The sequence below is a fragment of the Cryptomeria japonica genome, chromosome 2 (genome assembly GCF_030272615.1).
Source record: "Cryptomeria japonica chromosome 2, Sugi_1.0, whole genome shotgun sequence".
Classification (NCBI taxonomy): Eukaryota; Viridiplantae; Streptophyta; class Pinopsida; order Cupressales; family Cupressaceae; genus Cryptomeria; species Cryptomeria japonica.
In genome coordinates, this window is record NC_081406.1 from 637215127 (window position 1) to 637231992 (window position 16866).

At 37.2% G+C, this 16866-nt stretch overlaps 1 protein-coding gene across 2 annotated transcripts in view; it reads right to left on the reverse strand.

Annotated features, from left to right (window-relative positions):
* Positions 1 to 389: 389 nt before the first annotated feature.
* LOC131055466 (uncharacterized) overlaps positions 390 to 16866 on the reverse strand; it is a 28384-nt gene continuing 11907 nt past the window's right edge. The window contains exons 4-5 of one of the 2 annotated variants that reach the window (XM_059216798.1): positions 1457 to 1740; positions 390 to 1357 (exon numbers count right to left, since the gene is read on the reverse strand). In XM_059216798.1, the coding sequence (XP_059072781.1) occupies positions 833 to 1357; positions 1457 to 1740 (809 nt within the window). In that variant the 3' untranslated portion in view covers positions 390 to 832. Of the gene's footprint in view, positions 1741 to 16866 lie in introns of both variants that reach the window. The other variant, XM_057989952.2, reaches the window with a different exon arrangement.

Genomic DNA, 16866 nt, shown 5'->3' on the forward strand with positions numbered 1-16866 from the left:
TCTTAGACCGGTTTCCTTATATCATTCTATAATTACTTGTTCGTTGTGTTGTCCCAAGAGTAAGGGTATATTATTACAAAGGTTGACAAGGGAAGGATTGGTTACCATCAAGAACAGACTAATAGTAGGAACTAGAATGAGAGAACCAATAGGATCCCTAGCATGTCCATAACGTAAAGGAACAAATTAGAGCGTAGTCAAACACTAAGAGCAAGTCGTTAAGTGTCTAATGATTTCAAAAGGTAAGGTGGCCTAGAACATGAGATTAAATACATTATAATTGTTATTTTGATTGTACAAGATTTAAGAGCTAAATTCACACTAAGTTGTTAAATCTTCATAAAATTGACAGAGCAAAAGCTAGTGAAACAATACTGTTAGATATAGTATTTTCGAACTTGATAAAAGATGGAATTATATATAAAATGGGAGTGGGAGACACTCGGTATTCCTACCCCACAGATTGGTAGTTATCTTTGAAAATAAGAATTCATAATTACAATCTTTTGCTGACAATCAGAGTGAAGAACGAAAACAAAACTTTTGACATGGTTTTGTATAACACGTGCAATTATAGATATCTAACATCTTGCAGCTTCTCCTAAGTTAAAAGCAGGGACCTGCCTATTTTCCACCAAAATTAATGACAAATAGGAAAACTGATAGTGAAAATAGAACCACTTGGACAACAGAAACCAAAACAACACAATTTCTAAGCCAAGAATAGACCCCGCAAATGATTTTTCACATATGCAGGCTCCTTCAGGGAAAGAAATACAAGAATGACACTGCAAACAACAGATAAGATAGAGGTTACATCAAAGCTTCATAACTATAATACACTTCCAACTTGGGTACCCAAATTCAGATGAAGCTCTTTGAGCTGAGAGCATAATTCAATGCGTTGCCTCTCATATGCCTCTAGAAGATGGTTTTTTCCACTAACTAATTGCTTGAGTTCAGCCACTTCTCTCTCCAAGTCTTTTACACTTTCTATGGTGTATTCATCTGTAGCCATCGCTTCCTTTCTGTCTGAAGGAAAACACTGCAGGCCCTCTCCAATCTTACATATTTTAACATCTGAAGTTCTCAAATCATACCTCTGGCCCTGTTCCTGTTCTTGAAATCTGTGAGTTTCTCCATTGCAGTGATCGGCATCACCAACTGTAGAACCATATGCATCTTCCATTGATCTGTTTATTGAATGATTTAGCAATACATGGTTATTGGTCATTGGTCCAGGAGAGCAAGACATATCCACTGCGTTACCTGCACAGTGATCAGCAATTGCTTTGCGCAATCGCTGAATTTCCCTTTCTGCTCCAAATAAATCTTTGTTTGCAGCATCAAGTTGCATCTGTAAATTTTCCATATGCACGAAATGACTAGTTATTGTTTGCTGCTGATAGGTAATTTGAGTTTGCATCTCTACTATCATGTCATCTCTTCTTTTCACCTGCTGCCTCAATCTACGTGCCACATCACGCTTAGTAAGCAAATCAGGACTTGTGTCTGATGTGGACACTGATTCTGAGCTGTTGGACTGCTGTAAATGACCATTGGATATATCATGTTGCTCTAAACACTCCCATAAAGGAATATTTTCTCTACTGTTGCAAGGCACTGAAAATTCAGATAGCTTCTGTTGAAGCAAGGCAAGGGTGTGTGAACTTTTATTTTCACATTGGCAGACAGCATCCTGAGGCCCTACCTTCATCTCTACCATCCCATGAGAACCACCTTCAAGAACAAGCACTCACCGTTATATTTTCCTCACTATACAGGAAAACAAATAAATTCAGCATGTTTCATATGCTCGATATAAATATCGACGTGATAAATGTGTGATTGAACAACAAAAACCATTAACAAATTATCTAACAATTAGTCAATCATGGAAAACATTGATTCGTAAATGTAGATAAATGTTTCAGCATTCAGGGCTGCAAAATTTACAAAAAGACATTATTATTGTGAAATAACCATGCAACATTTTTCATCTGACAGAATGAAAGTGGTGGCTACATATGAATATACAATATTCAATCACAATTTCTATGGCATATTCATAAAAAACTACATGACTGTTTAAGTGTTTATCTATTATTCATTTATATGTTATAACATACCAAACATATGACTAAGGTTTCTAAAATATCATGCTCTTAACAATATAATTTAAAAAGTGGGGAGAGAGGAGGGGGGCAGGGCAGTAAGTTTCCTGCAAGCATATTATATGAATCACATAGAATCTAGGTGCAGCTACTGCTAAATTCAGTGGAAGCTGGAGAAAACCTCTAGAAAAGGAATGAATCCATGGTGTGCTGTATAACTTTAATGGAATCCCAAAAACTTAATGACAACAATAAACCCTATTGAAATTTTAAAATACAAGCAAAGAAATATTAAATGACTGCTGCAGATGCATATCCAACAGTGGGCAGATTGATACTAGCCAAAGAAACAATATAGTCCCTACAGCTCATCCCTGGGACTTTAGGGGAATCTCACAGATGTCCCTTGGCCACACTTGTCAAAAACGGGACTCCCATATAGGTCTCGCCTTAATACTAACACACTTGAGTCGAACAAGATTTAAAATACAATTAAATATAATATTCTCAAAAATATTTAAAAAGCTCTAAAAATTTGGAAAATAGCTATATGCACTAGATCCTAGTTGTAAAAACGAAAAAAAATTCAGGAGCTAACAAACAATGTACTAGTTGTAATAATAAAGACAAAACTAAATTTATTATTTTGTTGGTTAACAGATTTGTCCTTTGATAAAACTGAAAAAATCACAACTCTATTGCCCCTTTAAAGAACAAAACAGTAACCAAACAGTTGGGTAAACTTATGAAAGTTTCCCTCTGAATTTTCTGAGGTACAGCTCCCCCTTAGATTTTCAATGAATGAAAACAAGAAAATAAACTATACATATACTTTTAACCAGAAAGTACGAAAGGCATTTTCACATCTACACATCACTATGCTGTAAATGCACTTTTTGAAATATAGTTCTAAAATGACAAAGCTCACAGACTTTGTTATGTTTCACACTTATCATTCAAAGAAACTTTCAGACTAATCCCTTCACAAATACATAACATTCCTTAAAGAAACAAGAGACAATTTTGACAGAAATGAACTCCAACAGAAATTTGATTTCATTCATCAAACACAGATTTGAAACTCCAAAACATTCACTTTCATTCATTCACAGATAAATGAGTGTTTCTTTTAAAACCATTATGCAACTGCAAAATAAAGCATGTCAAGTCTGAAAGCCAAAAATTCTCGGACCTTCACAGTCTTTTTAAAACATATAAATAGCTACAAAACGGCTAACTGCAGTTTAGGGAAACACAGAGTTACATAACTCTGCTCCTGAGTCAAGATTCAGTTTTTAAACATAACCAGAAAACTAATTCCTAAAACTGTCCTAAAAGTCATCAACAAATAATTTCAAAGGTCCTCCACGGCCGAGATTGCAGCTATGGGGCGGGATCCTCGGGCTGATTCTGCACTGCACTGGTGACACGTTTCCAATCCAAATGAGCGGCTGAAAAGCCTTGTATAACGGCATAGTTTGGAAGTCCAATGTGAGCAATCCTCTGACGCTACACTTCTTTGTCTCGCCGGACTTGGGCCACAATATCCGCATGACTTCCCAAGTGTTCTATGCACAGAAAAAGGAGGGACTCAATCTTTGCCACAGTTGAGAAGTCATTTGTTGTTAGATTTTTCGCTTCCCTAACATAATTAATCTTTCCTTCGAAGGATTAAGTAATAACTTCAAGACTTTCTATTGTTTTCCCGTCTTCCTTCAGACACTTAATTCCTATGCATTCCAAGTCATTCTGCATGGATAGAACGAGTTGAGCTAACTCGTCCCGTAGTTTGGCCGACTCTTCACACCCCTGCTCCACTACAAAGTTATGCCACTCAATGCTTTTCTTGCACACATAGAGGACATTATCATCCAGGCCCTACACTAGTTTTTCTGACAGAAACTTCATTATGCCATACTTTTGTACATCATTCATTTGCACTACCATAGCCTTCCACTTGGTTTCCTCCTCCTTTGAATTAGCAATTTTTGTCTCTAGCTCTCTCATTACAGTTATGGCGTTTTCATACACCTTACTCAGATTCTTGAAATACTCCATGCCAGATTGAGTAATCCCTTCCAACCATTCCTAGAAAATCTCTGTCACCATCTTGCTTTTTTGAATTTGACCTAAAAGTTTATGATTAACAAGTGACTTAGGATCAAATGACATGGGCAACTGTGAGATCGGTTGGGCATTGGGATTATGAATAGCATCTATGTACTCTACCATGTGCCTCAGTGTCTCCTTGAGATCCTGTTTATCCCTTTCGTCCTTCCATGTCCTACTTATTATTCTTTTGTGGAGGCTTCCAAATGTTGTACATCGCCTACTTGTGATCCAGCACCTAGATTAATCTTTTCAACAATAAAATCCCTTGTTGAAGGATTTTCCACCTCTTTATCTGAAACAGGACGAGTGATTTCAGCAATCCAATTGCGTTCTGGACTTTGGAGTTCTGCCCAAACATTTACTAACCATATCTTCAATAGGAATTGAAGCAAGGACCACATTTCTCTTTTTGCTACTAAGAGCAGTGTCTAACCAATGAGGAGCACTGGAATCTGCATCCTTCTTTGCTTGGGATTGTTCAGCACCAACATTCGCTAAGATCAATGAACCTTCAATGCTTACTTCTTCCTTTTCAGGCTTTTCAGTATCTCCAACTTCCATGGTGGGTATCTCAATGTTTTGTTCCACCATTATATTCTGAGCTTCAGGAGACCCTTCTATAACAACCACTACTATGCTTTCTGGCAGCTTTTTGCCCTTGTTTTTGGTTCTTGATCTGGTGACACGGGTTGGAAGCTGGCTAACAAGAGATTTCTTCAAACCTATGACAATATCTACCTCAAGTTTAACTTTGGTGCCACCTGCAACACAAGTTTTAACAGATTTATTAGACAACATTTTGAACTCAAACAAGAGAATCTTCAATTACTAGCTTTCCCAGTCGCTGCTTTCGTAACCACTACTCAATTCTGCAGATAATAGGAAATGTTCTCATTTGGATTTGATCCTCCTCTTTCTTATCCCATTCTATCCCAGGGATTGGGGAACCCTGTACTTTCTCTGCATACTGTGGAACAATCAAATCCTCACCATTATCCACAACCCCTGTTACATTCATTCTAAGTTGAAAGGTAATAATCTGATCCACTGTGAACCTGGAAAATGTTCTCCTCACTTCAAATTCATCTCCGCAATCTTCCCAGAAATCTTCAAGTTGTGAAATATAAGAGAAACCCTCTTTGAGAGCTAGATGCGCCTGAGCATAACCTTTGCTGTCAAAATTAGGTCGAGTTGCATAGTGTTGAACGTTAAGCTTTTTGAAGTCAACTTCTAGGTTCAACGCATCGGAAACAGTATGGCAAATATAATAACCCAATTCAACTAGGAAAGAAACACTTGAATCTTGTCTTGCTAGTGTCCTCTTGTCAATATGAGCAAGCTGCCTAAACAGTTCAATCAGCACGAAGCGATCAAGGGCAAACCTCGGTAATTTAAACGGTTCTCCTTCGAACCCTCCAACCCTGATGTAGGTGAACCGAGGATAGTGAATGAAATAACTTCCATATGTGCTCACTAGTTGCATAGCCTCATCAAATAGTCATTTGCTAACATTCCCTTGAAGTTCATAGACTAATCTCCCTGTAAACACATCATGAACCCTCCTTTCTATAGCTGAAGGTGTGGATGATAATCATAAATTTTCATCCCATCAACCCACTCCTCATGATACAAACCAGGCCAAGGTCTGACACACGCCAAACAATAGAACAAGTATGAGGACATATAGAAGTTTTTACTCCCGAGGCAATTACTTAGTCCTTCGTATAACCTTTCAGCAATTAGCTCTGCCCAATCTATATATCACTTCTCATCTAATATGACCTGAATCTCCCTTTCACCTTATGCAACAAAATAACAATGTCCCTTACCTCCCTGATCAAGTGCTCTCTGGTTAAGGGCTTGGGTAATCTCCCTTCTGAAATTTCAAGAGCCAATTCCTGGCTATAACACTTCTATATTGGGATTTCTTTTCTGAGAAAAATCCGTAAGACGTGGTTATCATCCAATCCTCATACAGCTCCTTAGCAGGGATTTTAAAAACAGCCATAACAGTTTCTCTATTTACATTCAATAGAACACCCCCATTTGTATTTCTAATACATCTGTGTTCGGGGTCATACTTGTTCATGCACTCGAGCACTAATTCAAGGCACTGTATAGCAGGAGGGAAAACAAAAGCTTCTATTAACCCACTATCCACAATCTTCTCCATCATGGATGAACCAGAGGGATTCTTAGCCCTTTCTAAGAATCCTAAGGACGTCTCCCCAAATTTTGGGAGAGAGAAACTAAGACCTGATTCTGACCCTAATTTTGGTGGAACAGGTCTCATTTTCAACACTAATATAGGCTGCAATAACACCCACTACGGCTACTACAACTAAAATTAACAGTTTCTTCCTTGAAGCACGAAAACGACAAAGACGGCAAAGTTTTTCAACTCACCTTTCATGCAACTGAGTGTCTGCTAATCCTGTGAAAATTACCTACAGCACCGAACCTCCACCTTTCCTAATTTAGCTTCTTCATGAAGATATAAATCTTTTTAAAAAATCGATATAAATGGCTTAAAACTCAATTTCATGATTACCACAACTCATTCACTCGTGTTGAGTTACGGCAGAGATGACACTCCTAACACCTGTTTTTATTACAAAACACTTTGCGCAATCCCTTAGCAAGAAAATGATTACCTCCTTAAGTGAGAATTCTTTCAAATAAATCACCGAGATTCCTGGAATATTCCCCTCCATGCCGATCATTTCCCTCCTTTGGCCTCCGCTTTTACAAAGCTTCCATTTTGAATGTGGAACCACTGAACCATTGAACCATTGAACTCTTGAACCAACAAAGGTTCAAAGGTTCAAAGGTTCAAGTTCATTCTCCGCACGAGCTTTCTGCACTAGTTAGACTTGCTGCAACTAAGACATAATACACACAAAGACTCGATGAACCAATGAACCAATGAACTATTGAGCTAAATTTCGGGTTCAAACAAAAGGTTCAAAGATACGAACACTTTAGACATAAAGACGCATTGGCCGAGACGGACTTAAAGCAAAAAGATAACAATTTAAGAGAATTGACTGTCCTAAAGTAAACACACAATATCTCGGCATGAATATTCCAATGCAAGGAAAATCAATGAATGCAAAAAATAGGAGGTAACATATTTCATTCCAAATATAGTGCATATAGATAAAAACAAACATTATACATCATAAAATCTATAATTACTTTTGCCTAACAGGGTTTATGTAGAAAGCATACAATTGTCTTAAACAGTATGCTATTATATCATGAAGCATTTCAGGGCAGCCCTGTGATTTTTACCAAAACCTTAATTAAGGTATAAATTAAAAGAAAATAGTTCATAGTGGTTTAAATTTTAACTTGTAAGCAAAATCTAGTAATCCTTAGTTTTTTAAGTGTCCACACATGCACAATGCACTCACAGATTTCATATTACTTGTTCTTTTTACAAGGAAAAAAGCAATGTTGGCACTTTATAATTTTAAAAATATTCAATATCTTTCTTAGGAGGGCCATTCTTCCCCAAATGACAAGGCACTTGAAAATTGGATGAGCCAAAGTGTGAATACAAAGTTAGCTTCTGCCACTATGCCAAAACTGAGAAAAAATAATTATTGCAGATGTGAACATTGGGAAATGCCCAAAAGTAAACTCTGAAATTGGAGAAAAATTTATAAGTAAATCTAGGAGTGATTTCAAAATCTAATAAAACCTCATGTTACAAATCGTGTGAAAAGCACACAAATAAAGGACCCCAACATCAATCCCGCAGGCCTAAAATAGTAGGAAAGAAATTAATTTATTATGATCAATAGCAGAAAGTGTGTACCAAATAGTGAAGTGCATAAAAATCCAACATCTACTTTGATGATATATGTCATCATAGGAAAGCTTTCTTGGCCCAGATGCAAGCATCAGCTCCAATTTCTCCAGCATGGAGGAAAGAATATTAGAGATTAAGAATCCACTCAAAACCTAACACCGTCATTGTGGCTAATAGGGTATATCACCTTCACAATTTGGCTATGGAGAAGTTGAACATATTTTAGATTTAGCCTTTCCATCACATTGCAATAATAATAATCAAGAAATTGATATCATCAAATGTGGTCAAGAGACATGATGCCCCACTCTTAGCCTTATAACATTGGTTGGCTGAGATAAGTTTCAAAGATACATTCATGCATTGGTGTTCTTTCCTACACGCAATCAATCCATTTAGAGATGAAGCTATCTGTAAGGTTGCTCAAGTGCACATATATGCTATGTTTTACTTGGCCACCTTTCATCTGGCAGTGTCATGGTGTGTATGGGTCAAGACCTAGAAGTGTTACTGTTAACAACTTAACATTGTAGAACAACATGACAAAATTCTAGATACAACTGCCAAATTTTCTTCGCTTTAACACCAAGCAATGTCATAAGTAGGTACCTTGTTCTCTTGATGATCAGCATAAAGGAGAAACGATCTTTTTTGAAGCCAAATTTCACAATTAGAGCAAGCGAACAATATATTAAAATGCAGTTCTACCTTGGATGTGCAGATGCAGGCCTCTGCACAAGTTTAAAAACCATGCCAAAGATTCAAAAGATTCAAAAACCATTACAAATTTAAGTCAACTCATTTAAAAACACACTGGTGCAGTTTCACATAATATGGATATCCATTCATTTACCATATGGCATCATCAAGCTTGAGCAATATCTAGCATATAACTAGAATCAAATGGCATAATTGGAGCATAGAAGCAATGTTAGTATGGCAACCTTGGGAAAGACACTGTCATACATATATGATATATGTACCTTGGTAGTTCTTGTAGTCACAAAATAAATTCCACTATGGGCAACAACAGAAACAGTCAACTTATCTACAATAGTTCCACTTGAATATCATGAATAAGAAGCGTACATCCAATTCAGTAGTTGATATTAGAATCTTCCATCACTCAAAGTAGGACTCATTTCTTGGTTCATGTAGGCATTAGATAGCTTCAGGATCAAAGTTGTAAGAGAATCCTCAATTTTAATAGTAAGGCATATCAGACATTGGAAGTTTATAATGTGATGTCCCTGATTTTAAGAGACATTGTCCATCAGTATTTTATATAAATAATAATAAATGAAATCATTATTTATTTAGGGGACCAACATTGGAGAATATTATTAAAATATTATTATTAATTTGAATAAAATCGCCTGGGCCGACCTATTCCTTTGTATCGGATTACCTTGGGTCGGTTTTGCTTTGTGGTTGACTTAGCTTAAGGTGGGCATATATAGGAGTATGTTTGACTGTTCAAGGGAGGAAGAGTTTATACAGGAAATGCATTAAATGAATGCAATGTCCCTTTCCAGATGCAAACCTGGAAGTTCTTCATTAGCAGGACGAAATCCTTGTCAGTAGCTCTGCTCAGAATATTATTGTGTTATCTTCACTATTGCCCAGCAGGTTCATAAGCGCAGTAACAATCTACATATTGTTTCTGCTTCATTCACCACTCCGTAAGAGTTTATTATCAAAGGAAGAAAGGATATACTGCAAGGAGTCAAATTGTGGACACAAAGAAAAGCATCCAGTTGTCAGACTTGACAGAAAGTACACTGCTGTGGTTGGAGGGCATCTTTCAGGAGTTTGGCGCCACTCCAAGGTAACTATATTGCTGTCCACAGGCTGCACCTAATACTAGGGTTCCATTAGCATATCAGAGTCCCTATTGCACCTCAGAAAGAAGACATTTGACCTGGGACTTCTGGAAGTCGTTTTTCTCAGAAAGGCCAGCGATCTCTCAAGTACGCTTAATGCAGTTAATATGATCTGAGTATAACATTAAATATATTGATCTGACTGATAAACTGTTTGTGAGCAGTAATACTGGCGTGTATTAAATTAGTATGCTGATGCTATTTATGTTGTGAACTCCAATATTATCTGTGGGCATTGTATTCTGAACTTCAAATCATTTGTGATTTTATATTAATCTGAGAATAAGATTATTGTAAGTCCTGCTGTTGATATAGTTCTATAAGTTTTTGCATTGCGTCCTATGCTGGTATATTTTATGTAAGCACGTTCCAAATTTCTATTTGCAAGAATCTAATCCACCACCTTAGACACATTTTTCTAAAATTAGAAGAAGTGCACCAAAAGTCATTATAGGAAGCAAATTTCGGAAAGTTAGTTGGACATTTTGGAATGGAGGAAACATTGGAATTTCTGAGGAAGCTGTCTATCAGCTACATTTCTTGATACTTGATAGTTGTTGCAAGATTTTGTATGGCTTGTGATATAGCAAAATATAATGCCTCCCAATATCCTAAAACTTATCTGATATTTAATTGTTATTAGTGATAGGTCAAATCCTCTGATTCAATCTAAATATTATGGGTATAGCTCTATGTTTGTGTTATTGATTTTTAACTATGGCATTATAGTCATCCATGAAATTTCTGATATGCTCTTTCTATTTCCACTGACTGTATGTGTGTTTTCAGGAATGGAAAGAGGGTATCACCATAGCAGCAAAAATATTTTGGGGAAAAAATCGGCAAACTAAAATATAACTTTTTGAAAAAATCGGGATTCAAATGGGAAAAAATCAGGAAAAATCGGATTTTTAAAAAATGTTGAAAAAGCTATGTTGCCCCAAGTTTCCGGGACGGGGACGGAAGGGGACGGTGGGACGAGTTTCCAGGACAGCAATTTTTTTTTGCCAATTTTGGGGACGGCGGGGGGACGGCAAAGGGGACGGCTATATAAAATATTGGGAAAATTTAAAATATATAGTGAAATTTTAAATGTTCATATGAAAAATAGATAAAGCATGTATATATACATTATATTCATATGAAAACATGGATAAAGCAAGTATATGTACATTATAGAACCTTAACATACCACATTTCTGTTCAGAATTCATTGTCAATACTCAATATGCATTCATAATTGAAAATACATTGTCAATATGCCAACACTTGTTTGCATATAGATGATTTTTTCTCTCTGGTTGAAGGATATTTTGATCATCTTCCATTTCTATTATGACCTACAACCGCTTCTTTATGCACCACAAAGTTTTGGATGTTTGTGAAATTCTATACCAAGTTGTTATTCATATTTCTGAGTGCTTTTGGCTATGATTCAGACCTGTTTACCTTTTATAATTGTGAAAAGTCCAATATTGCAGACCTACAACCACTTTTTTACGCACTACTGTGTTCTAAGTGTTTGTGAAATTTATTACCAGGCTGCTGCTCATTATTTCTAAGTGCTTTTGGAAGTGATTCAGACATGTTTACCCATCATATTAGTGAAAATCCAATTTTATAGACCTATAATAAAATAAAAACATGTTTTTTTGAGCATTTGAGTCCTTTTTTGTTTTTTAAATGTGCTGGGAAAAGGGGGGACGGCGCCGTCCCCGGGACGGTTAGGGGACGGGGGGACGTCCCCTTCAAGAGTCACTGCCATCCCCAAGTTTCCGGGACATTTCCCACAAATTTTGCAATATTGGGGACAGCGGGGGGACGTCCCCTAGCCGTCCCCAAGTCCCCGAAACGTCCCCGGTACGGGGACGGGGGATTTTAACCCAGGGATGCGTCCCCGGGTTACGTAGTGAAAAAGAGATAAAAACTAGTTGTTTTTTAAATTTAAAGGCATTTTCATAACATAAAGATATAGAGAGCAAATAAATTAGAGAGTTTAGCCCATGAATTCAAAAGAAGACCTCAATTTATCTGGACAAGAAGCAAACAAATGACCAATACCAAAACAATTCCTGCATCTAAAAGTTAATTTTTCATAAACAAGTTGCTATTTCCATTAACTATTTTGAATTCTCTACTTTTCACCATATTTCTGCTAGCAATCCCTCGGATAGATCCATATCAATTTAATATGCATGCAAACATAGAATGAGAAATATTTTCAGTTTCTACAGAAATGGGTACAAAGTTACCTAAAGACTTGAGTATGCTTTCAAGAGGAAAAGGAATACAAAAATGAAGAGGTCTATTGGGTAATCTTAGATTCTTACCCAAACTGGAATGGTTTGGAAGTTCTCAATAAGAGCATTGAAATCAGCAAATCAAGACTTAGCATAGAGTATGGCACTTTTCTAGGCCGAAAGGTTGTTAGATAGAATCACGTCTATTTATTTTAGACGGAAATTCACTATGAAAAATCCTTGAGCACAAGAAAACAACTTCACTTTACCAGATATTAGCGGCTGTCATGCATCCCTTGCCCATTCATTCAGGAAATAGCTCTCATTTTTAGATTCAATAATTTATGGCTAGAAATAAGCTCTACAATTGGGGTTTTCAGTGCCAATATAACTCTATTGCCTAAAGAACCATACCAACCTAACGTAGCACTATTCAGCATCCTCTAGTAACTTCACACAAGATCTACACATTTGGTGTCCCTCGATACCATCCACCTGGTTGCCATTATGCACTCTTTCCCCTTAAGCCTTCATGCCACCTCCAATTGTGAGCCCTTTCCCTGGCACCTTTAGACCTAAGTTACCGGTTCCGGTTCGGATTCGGGTTCGGATTCGGGTACGGATTCACGGATTCGGCAAAAAAAAAAAAAATTGGGGTACGGGTACGGGTTCGTCCGTACATATATATATATATTTTAATTTTTTTTAATATATATATATATATGTTCAAACTTCAAACATCAAAATTATATATGTTCATAGTTCAAACATACAAATATGAAACATCAAACATACAATGTAACTTTCCCATACAATGATACATAAATGATAACAGATAAATCATAAATCATAAATCCATAATTGCCAATGCCAATAAATATTCAGTAGATGTAATTATAAGATTAAAAATATTGTTTTTTTATTGTTTTTAATTGCTTGCTAACCCGTGGGCCCCATTTTTGGGAACCCACGGGCTTGGGTTCACCCAGGTCCTCCTGGGTTCGCTCTGGGTCCCACCCAGGTCCTGCCCAGGCGGCTGGGTTCCCTGTGGGTCCTGCATGGGGAACCCAGCCGCCTGGGCAGGACCCGGGTGGGACCCAGAGCGAACCGGACCAGGACCAGGACCGGGCACGGACCAGGACCAGGACCCAGCCAAAATAGGGGAGAACCGGTATCTGAGCTTTAGACCATGTTGATTGCCCTATGTTCTAAAATCAAAAAGCATTACACCCCCATGACAAGAAGCAAAGATACAAGGATTAGAGATACACGCTATAGCTGCCACCTCCCTCTTACTCTCCCATAATTAGAGATCCCATTACAATAATCACATGTTATTACAATGTGTTTTAAAAAAAATGATTGTAATTGTTAGTGAGATTAGAATATACCAGTGTTTCGTAAGGATGATGCATTACATGGAAACTTTGCACATTGCAATCAAGCCTTGGGAGTTGGACTCTGTGGAACCTTTTAGGCCTTTCTACTCCCATAAATTATGAAAAGAAACCTACCAACAGGAACAAAGGGCTATATACTTCATTGCACATTGCAACCAAGCCTTGAGAGTCAGCCTCAATGGACTTCCTTTCAGATTTTTCTACTTCAATAAATCCTTACAAGAAACCAACCAACAAGAAGCAAGGACTACATATTCCTTTGCACATAGCAGCAAAACCTTGAGAGTCAGCCTCAACAGGCTTCCTTTCAGACTTTGCTACTTTCATAAATTGTCGCGACTGTGCATTTGTACTAATCAATGATTTCCCAAGTTCTAGCACCTTGCTAAAAACCGGTCTTTAGTGTTGGATCAAAAGTGTTCTTTCAGTCTGTATGGGATAACCATTTTGTTCACAAGATATATTCTATGACAGGCAACAAATTTTTTAGCACCTACGAGACATATCTTTGGTCAGTGATGGACACAAAGCTTATAAAATTCACAATTTTCCATTCTCAGACCAATGGACAAACATAAATGGTAAACAGAATGCTTGTGCATCTTTTGAGGATGTATATATAACTTAAATTGACAAACTAAAATGGAATGAAAATTTGCCTTTCATTCAGAACAACAAACATTTACAACAAATGCTCCACAACTCTACAAGGCAATCTTTTTCAAAATTTCTTTGGTTTTCAGCCCTTTAATACCTGTAGTTTACCCTTGCCACTAGCAACAGAAATATCTTTGACTATAAAAAATGTATCACAAATTTATTGAGCAAATTCAAATAGAGTATGTAATGTTCAATCAGCATCAATCGTGACGCAAATAAAGCATTGGTAATAGAGTTTGATTCACAAGCTCACACAGGAAATTCAAACCTCTTTCATATGGACCATGCACCATCACTAATTATGTGGGCTGTAACACTTTTGACTTGAACCTTCCATCCTATCTGCAGTCTAATCCAATGAAGGACAGCTAATGCACCCTTATCAACACATCAGCTCACAAGCATATAGCCTGGCAACAATTACATAGCAAAAGAAAAAATAAAATCAAAAACCTCTCAATTACAAGCATAAACATTAACTTGGAAAGCATTCCAAATCCAAGGGTATGCCTCATTCCCATACACTGATTTTCTTCAACTTATTTTCTGATCACCCAACTAAGGTAGCAGTTTTTCTCAATTTCCTTATTTTGAAATATACCCTCAAACTATTTTTGTCTAGTATATGGATGGATGCAACCCACTGCAGCGTTGAACTGTCCATGATCTCAAAATAGTGATGTCACCCCGAAGCATGGGAAGCCTTAAATAATAGTACTGCCCCTTGCAACAACCTTAATAAGATTATGGCAAGTGTACCCTAACTGCCAGGAAGTGCTATAAATAGTTATAACAGTGAAAGATTTCTAGATGCCCAGCAGGTGGAAAAGTGACTGCCGGTGACCATCCAACATAGCAAATATTAAATATGAAAGTAATGGTCACTACAGTATCCACGGCTACAGTAACCACCCAGCAGTCGAGTTATTTTAGATACCACCTAGCAAGAAATAGAATATTTTGCCACCATGTGACTATAAGACAGCCAAACAAGACTAAATAAGAATCCACAACCAGCATTAAGACTCCAAGTTGATTCAAGAAGCCCCAGTTATGCCCATCACAAAGAGATCAGAAAAGAAACAAAAGAAGAAAACCTGCAAAGTGCAAACACAACCAATAGGAAAACATAGAAAACCAATATTGAAAGAAGAAATCTTTTTGGGTGTGCAAGATTGCGCAAGCCTCGGATGCTCCTACATCACATGGCCATCTCCTAATTCATTTACTTGCATACCCTAATTTGATTAATGTCCCCATCCCTGTACCAGCACCAGTACCGCTGCATGTCCCAGTAACTATTGTGTGATTCTAGATCTGATAAAGAGAATATACTAGGAAAAGATCCATGGTCAGGGAAACAACCACCCTATGCATAAAACCCTAGTTTTTGTAGTTAAACCATTTTGTGGAAAATTTTAAGGTATTGCTAGTATGGGTTTGGGTACCAAATCTGCCGATACATTTTTAGCTTTCCTCATCACTAGCTCCATTTGCAACTCTTTAGGGAGATTTATTTCAGTATCTCTAGATACTATTGCATGTACCCAGACAATTTATGCTGCAATCTTGGTAGAGATGGATCTCTCCTTGGGTCTCCCAAAACAAATTTGGTTGAAAATAGGGGATACAATCTAGAAGCAACTGTTGGATTATGACAATCATGCTTTCAAATGCTCGAAACACCATGAGATCGGGCACTTGGGTGGGATATTCCCAGGAAAAGGGCTAAGATCAGGTAAGGCATCTTAGTGGCTGGATGAGTCACAAGATTTTCTATGAGAAGAGAGCGGCCTCCCTTCAATACAGATGAAGCAATTAGTAAGGATGTTGTGGGACAGTTGGGTGGAGCATTGAAAATCAAAAATAAGGGAGCACTTGTAGGGGATGACGATGCTTTAGAGGAGAGTCATGATAATCAAGCAGTATAGCTGGTATAAAACAACCTCTTTTGAGCAAAGAAAACTCATGAAACCTTTACAAAAGGACAAAGAGGAGGGCATCCAAAATCCACAGCTGAAACTGAAAGTATTAATGTTGTGGGAGGGATCTAGAAATAGGGAAATGATTGAAGATGCTAATTTAGATAAATCTCTTGAAAGCAGAAGGCTGAAATTCTGCTGGTAGTAGAAAATTTAAATTTATAGAAAGCTCCTCTACAGTAAAAAGAGGATAATCATAAAATATGTTATGCTACTTAGCACGGCTTCAAGAAACTGTTCGAATGGGGTTTTAGAGTGTTTGTTAGACAAGAGTTGAAGATTTTGACATGTAGAAGGCTTTGTTAGTGGAATCTAGGTCCCTGTATTGAGCTTTTATGCATTTGGTATTTTATTGTACTAGGATTTCTTTTCTTGGCAGGGGGGCCTATAGAACCCCCACTAACTTATCTAAAAAACAGGCAGCTTGTTTCTGTTCACTATGTTCACATTTTCATGGTGCTTGTGATAATTTCCAAATGACAACAAAACCAAACAAATAAAATGAGTTAAAGTCAGTGAACAAAATTCAAAAGTACAAAGTAAAGCTTTTAGAAATGCAGCACAAAATAAGTGAGCCAGCAGCTCACTAGTGCCAATAAAGTCTAGAAGCTTGTATTTTAAAGAGTTTAAGTTAATTGGATTGGCATATTACATCCAA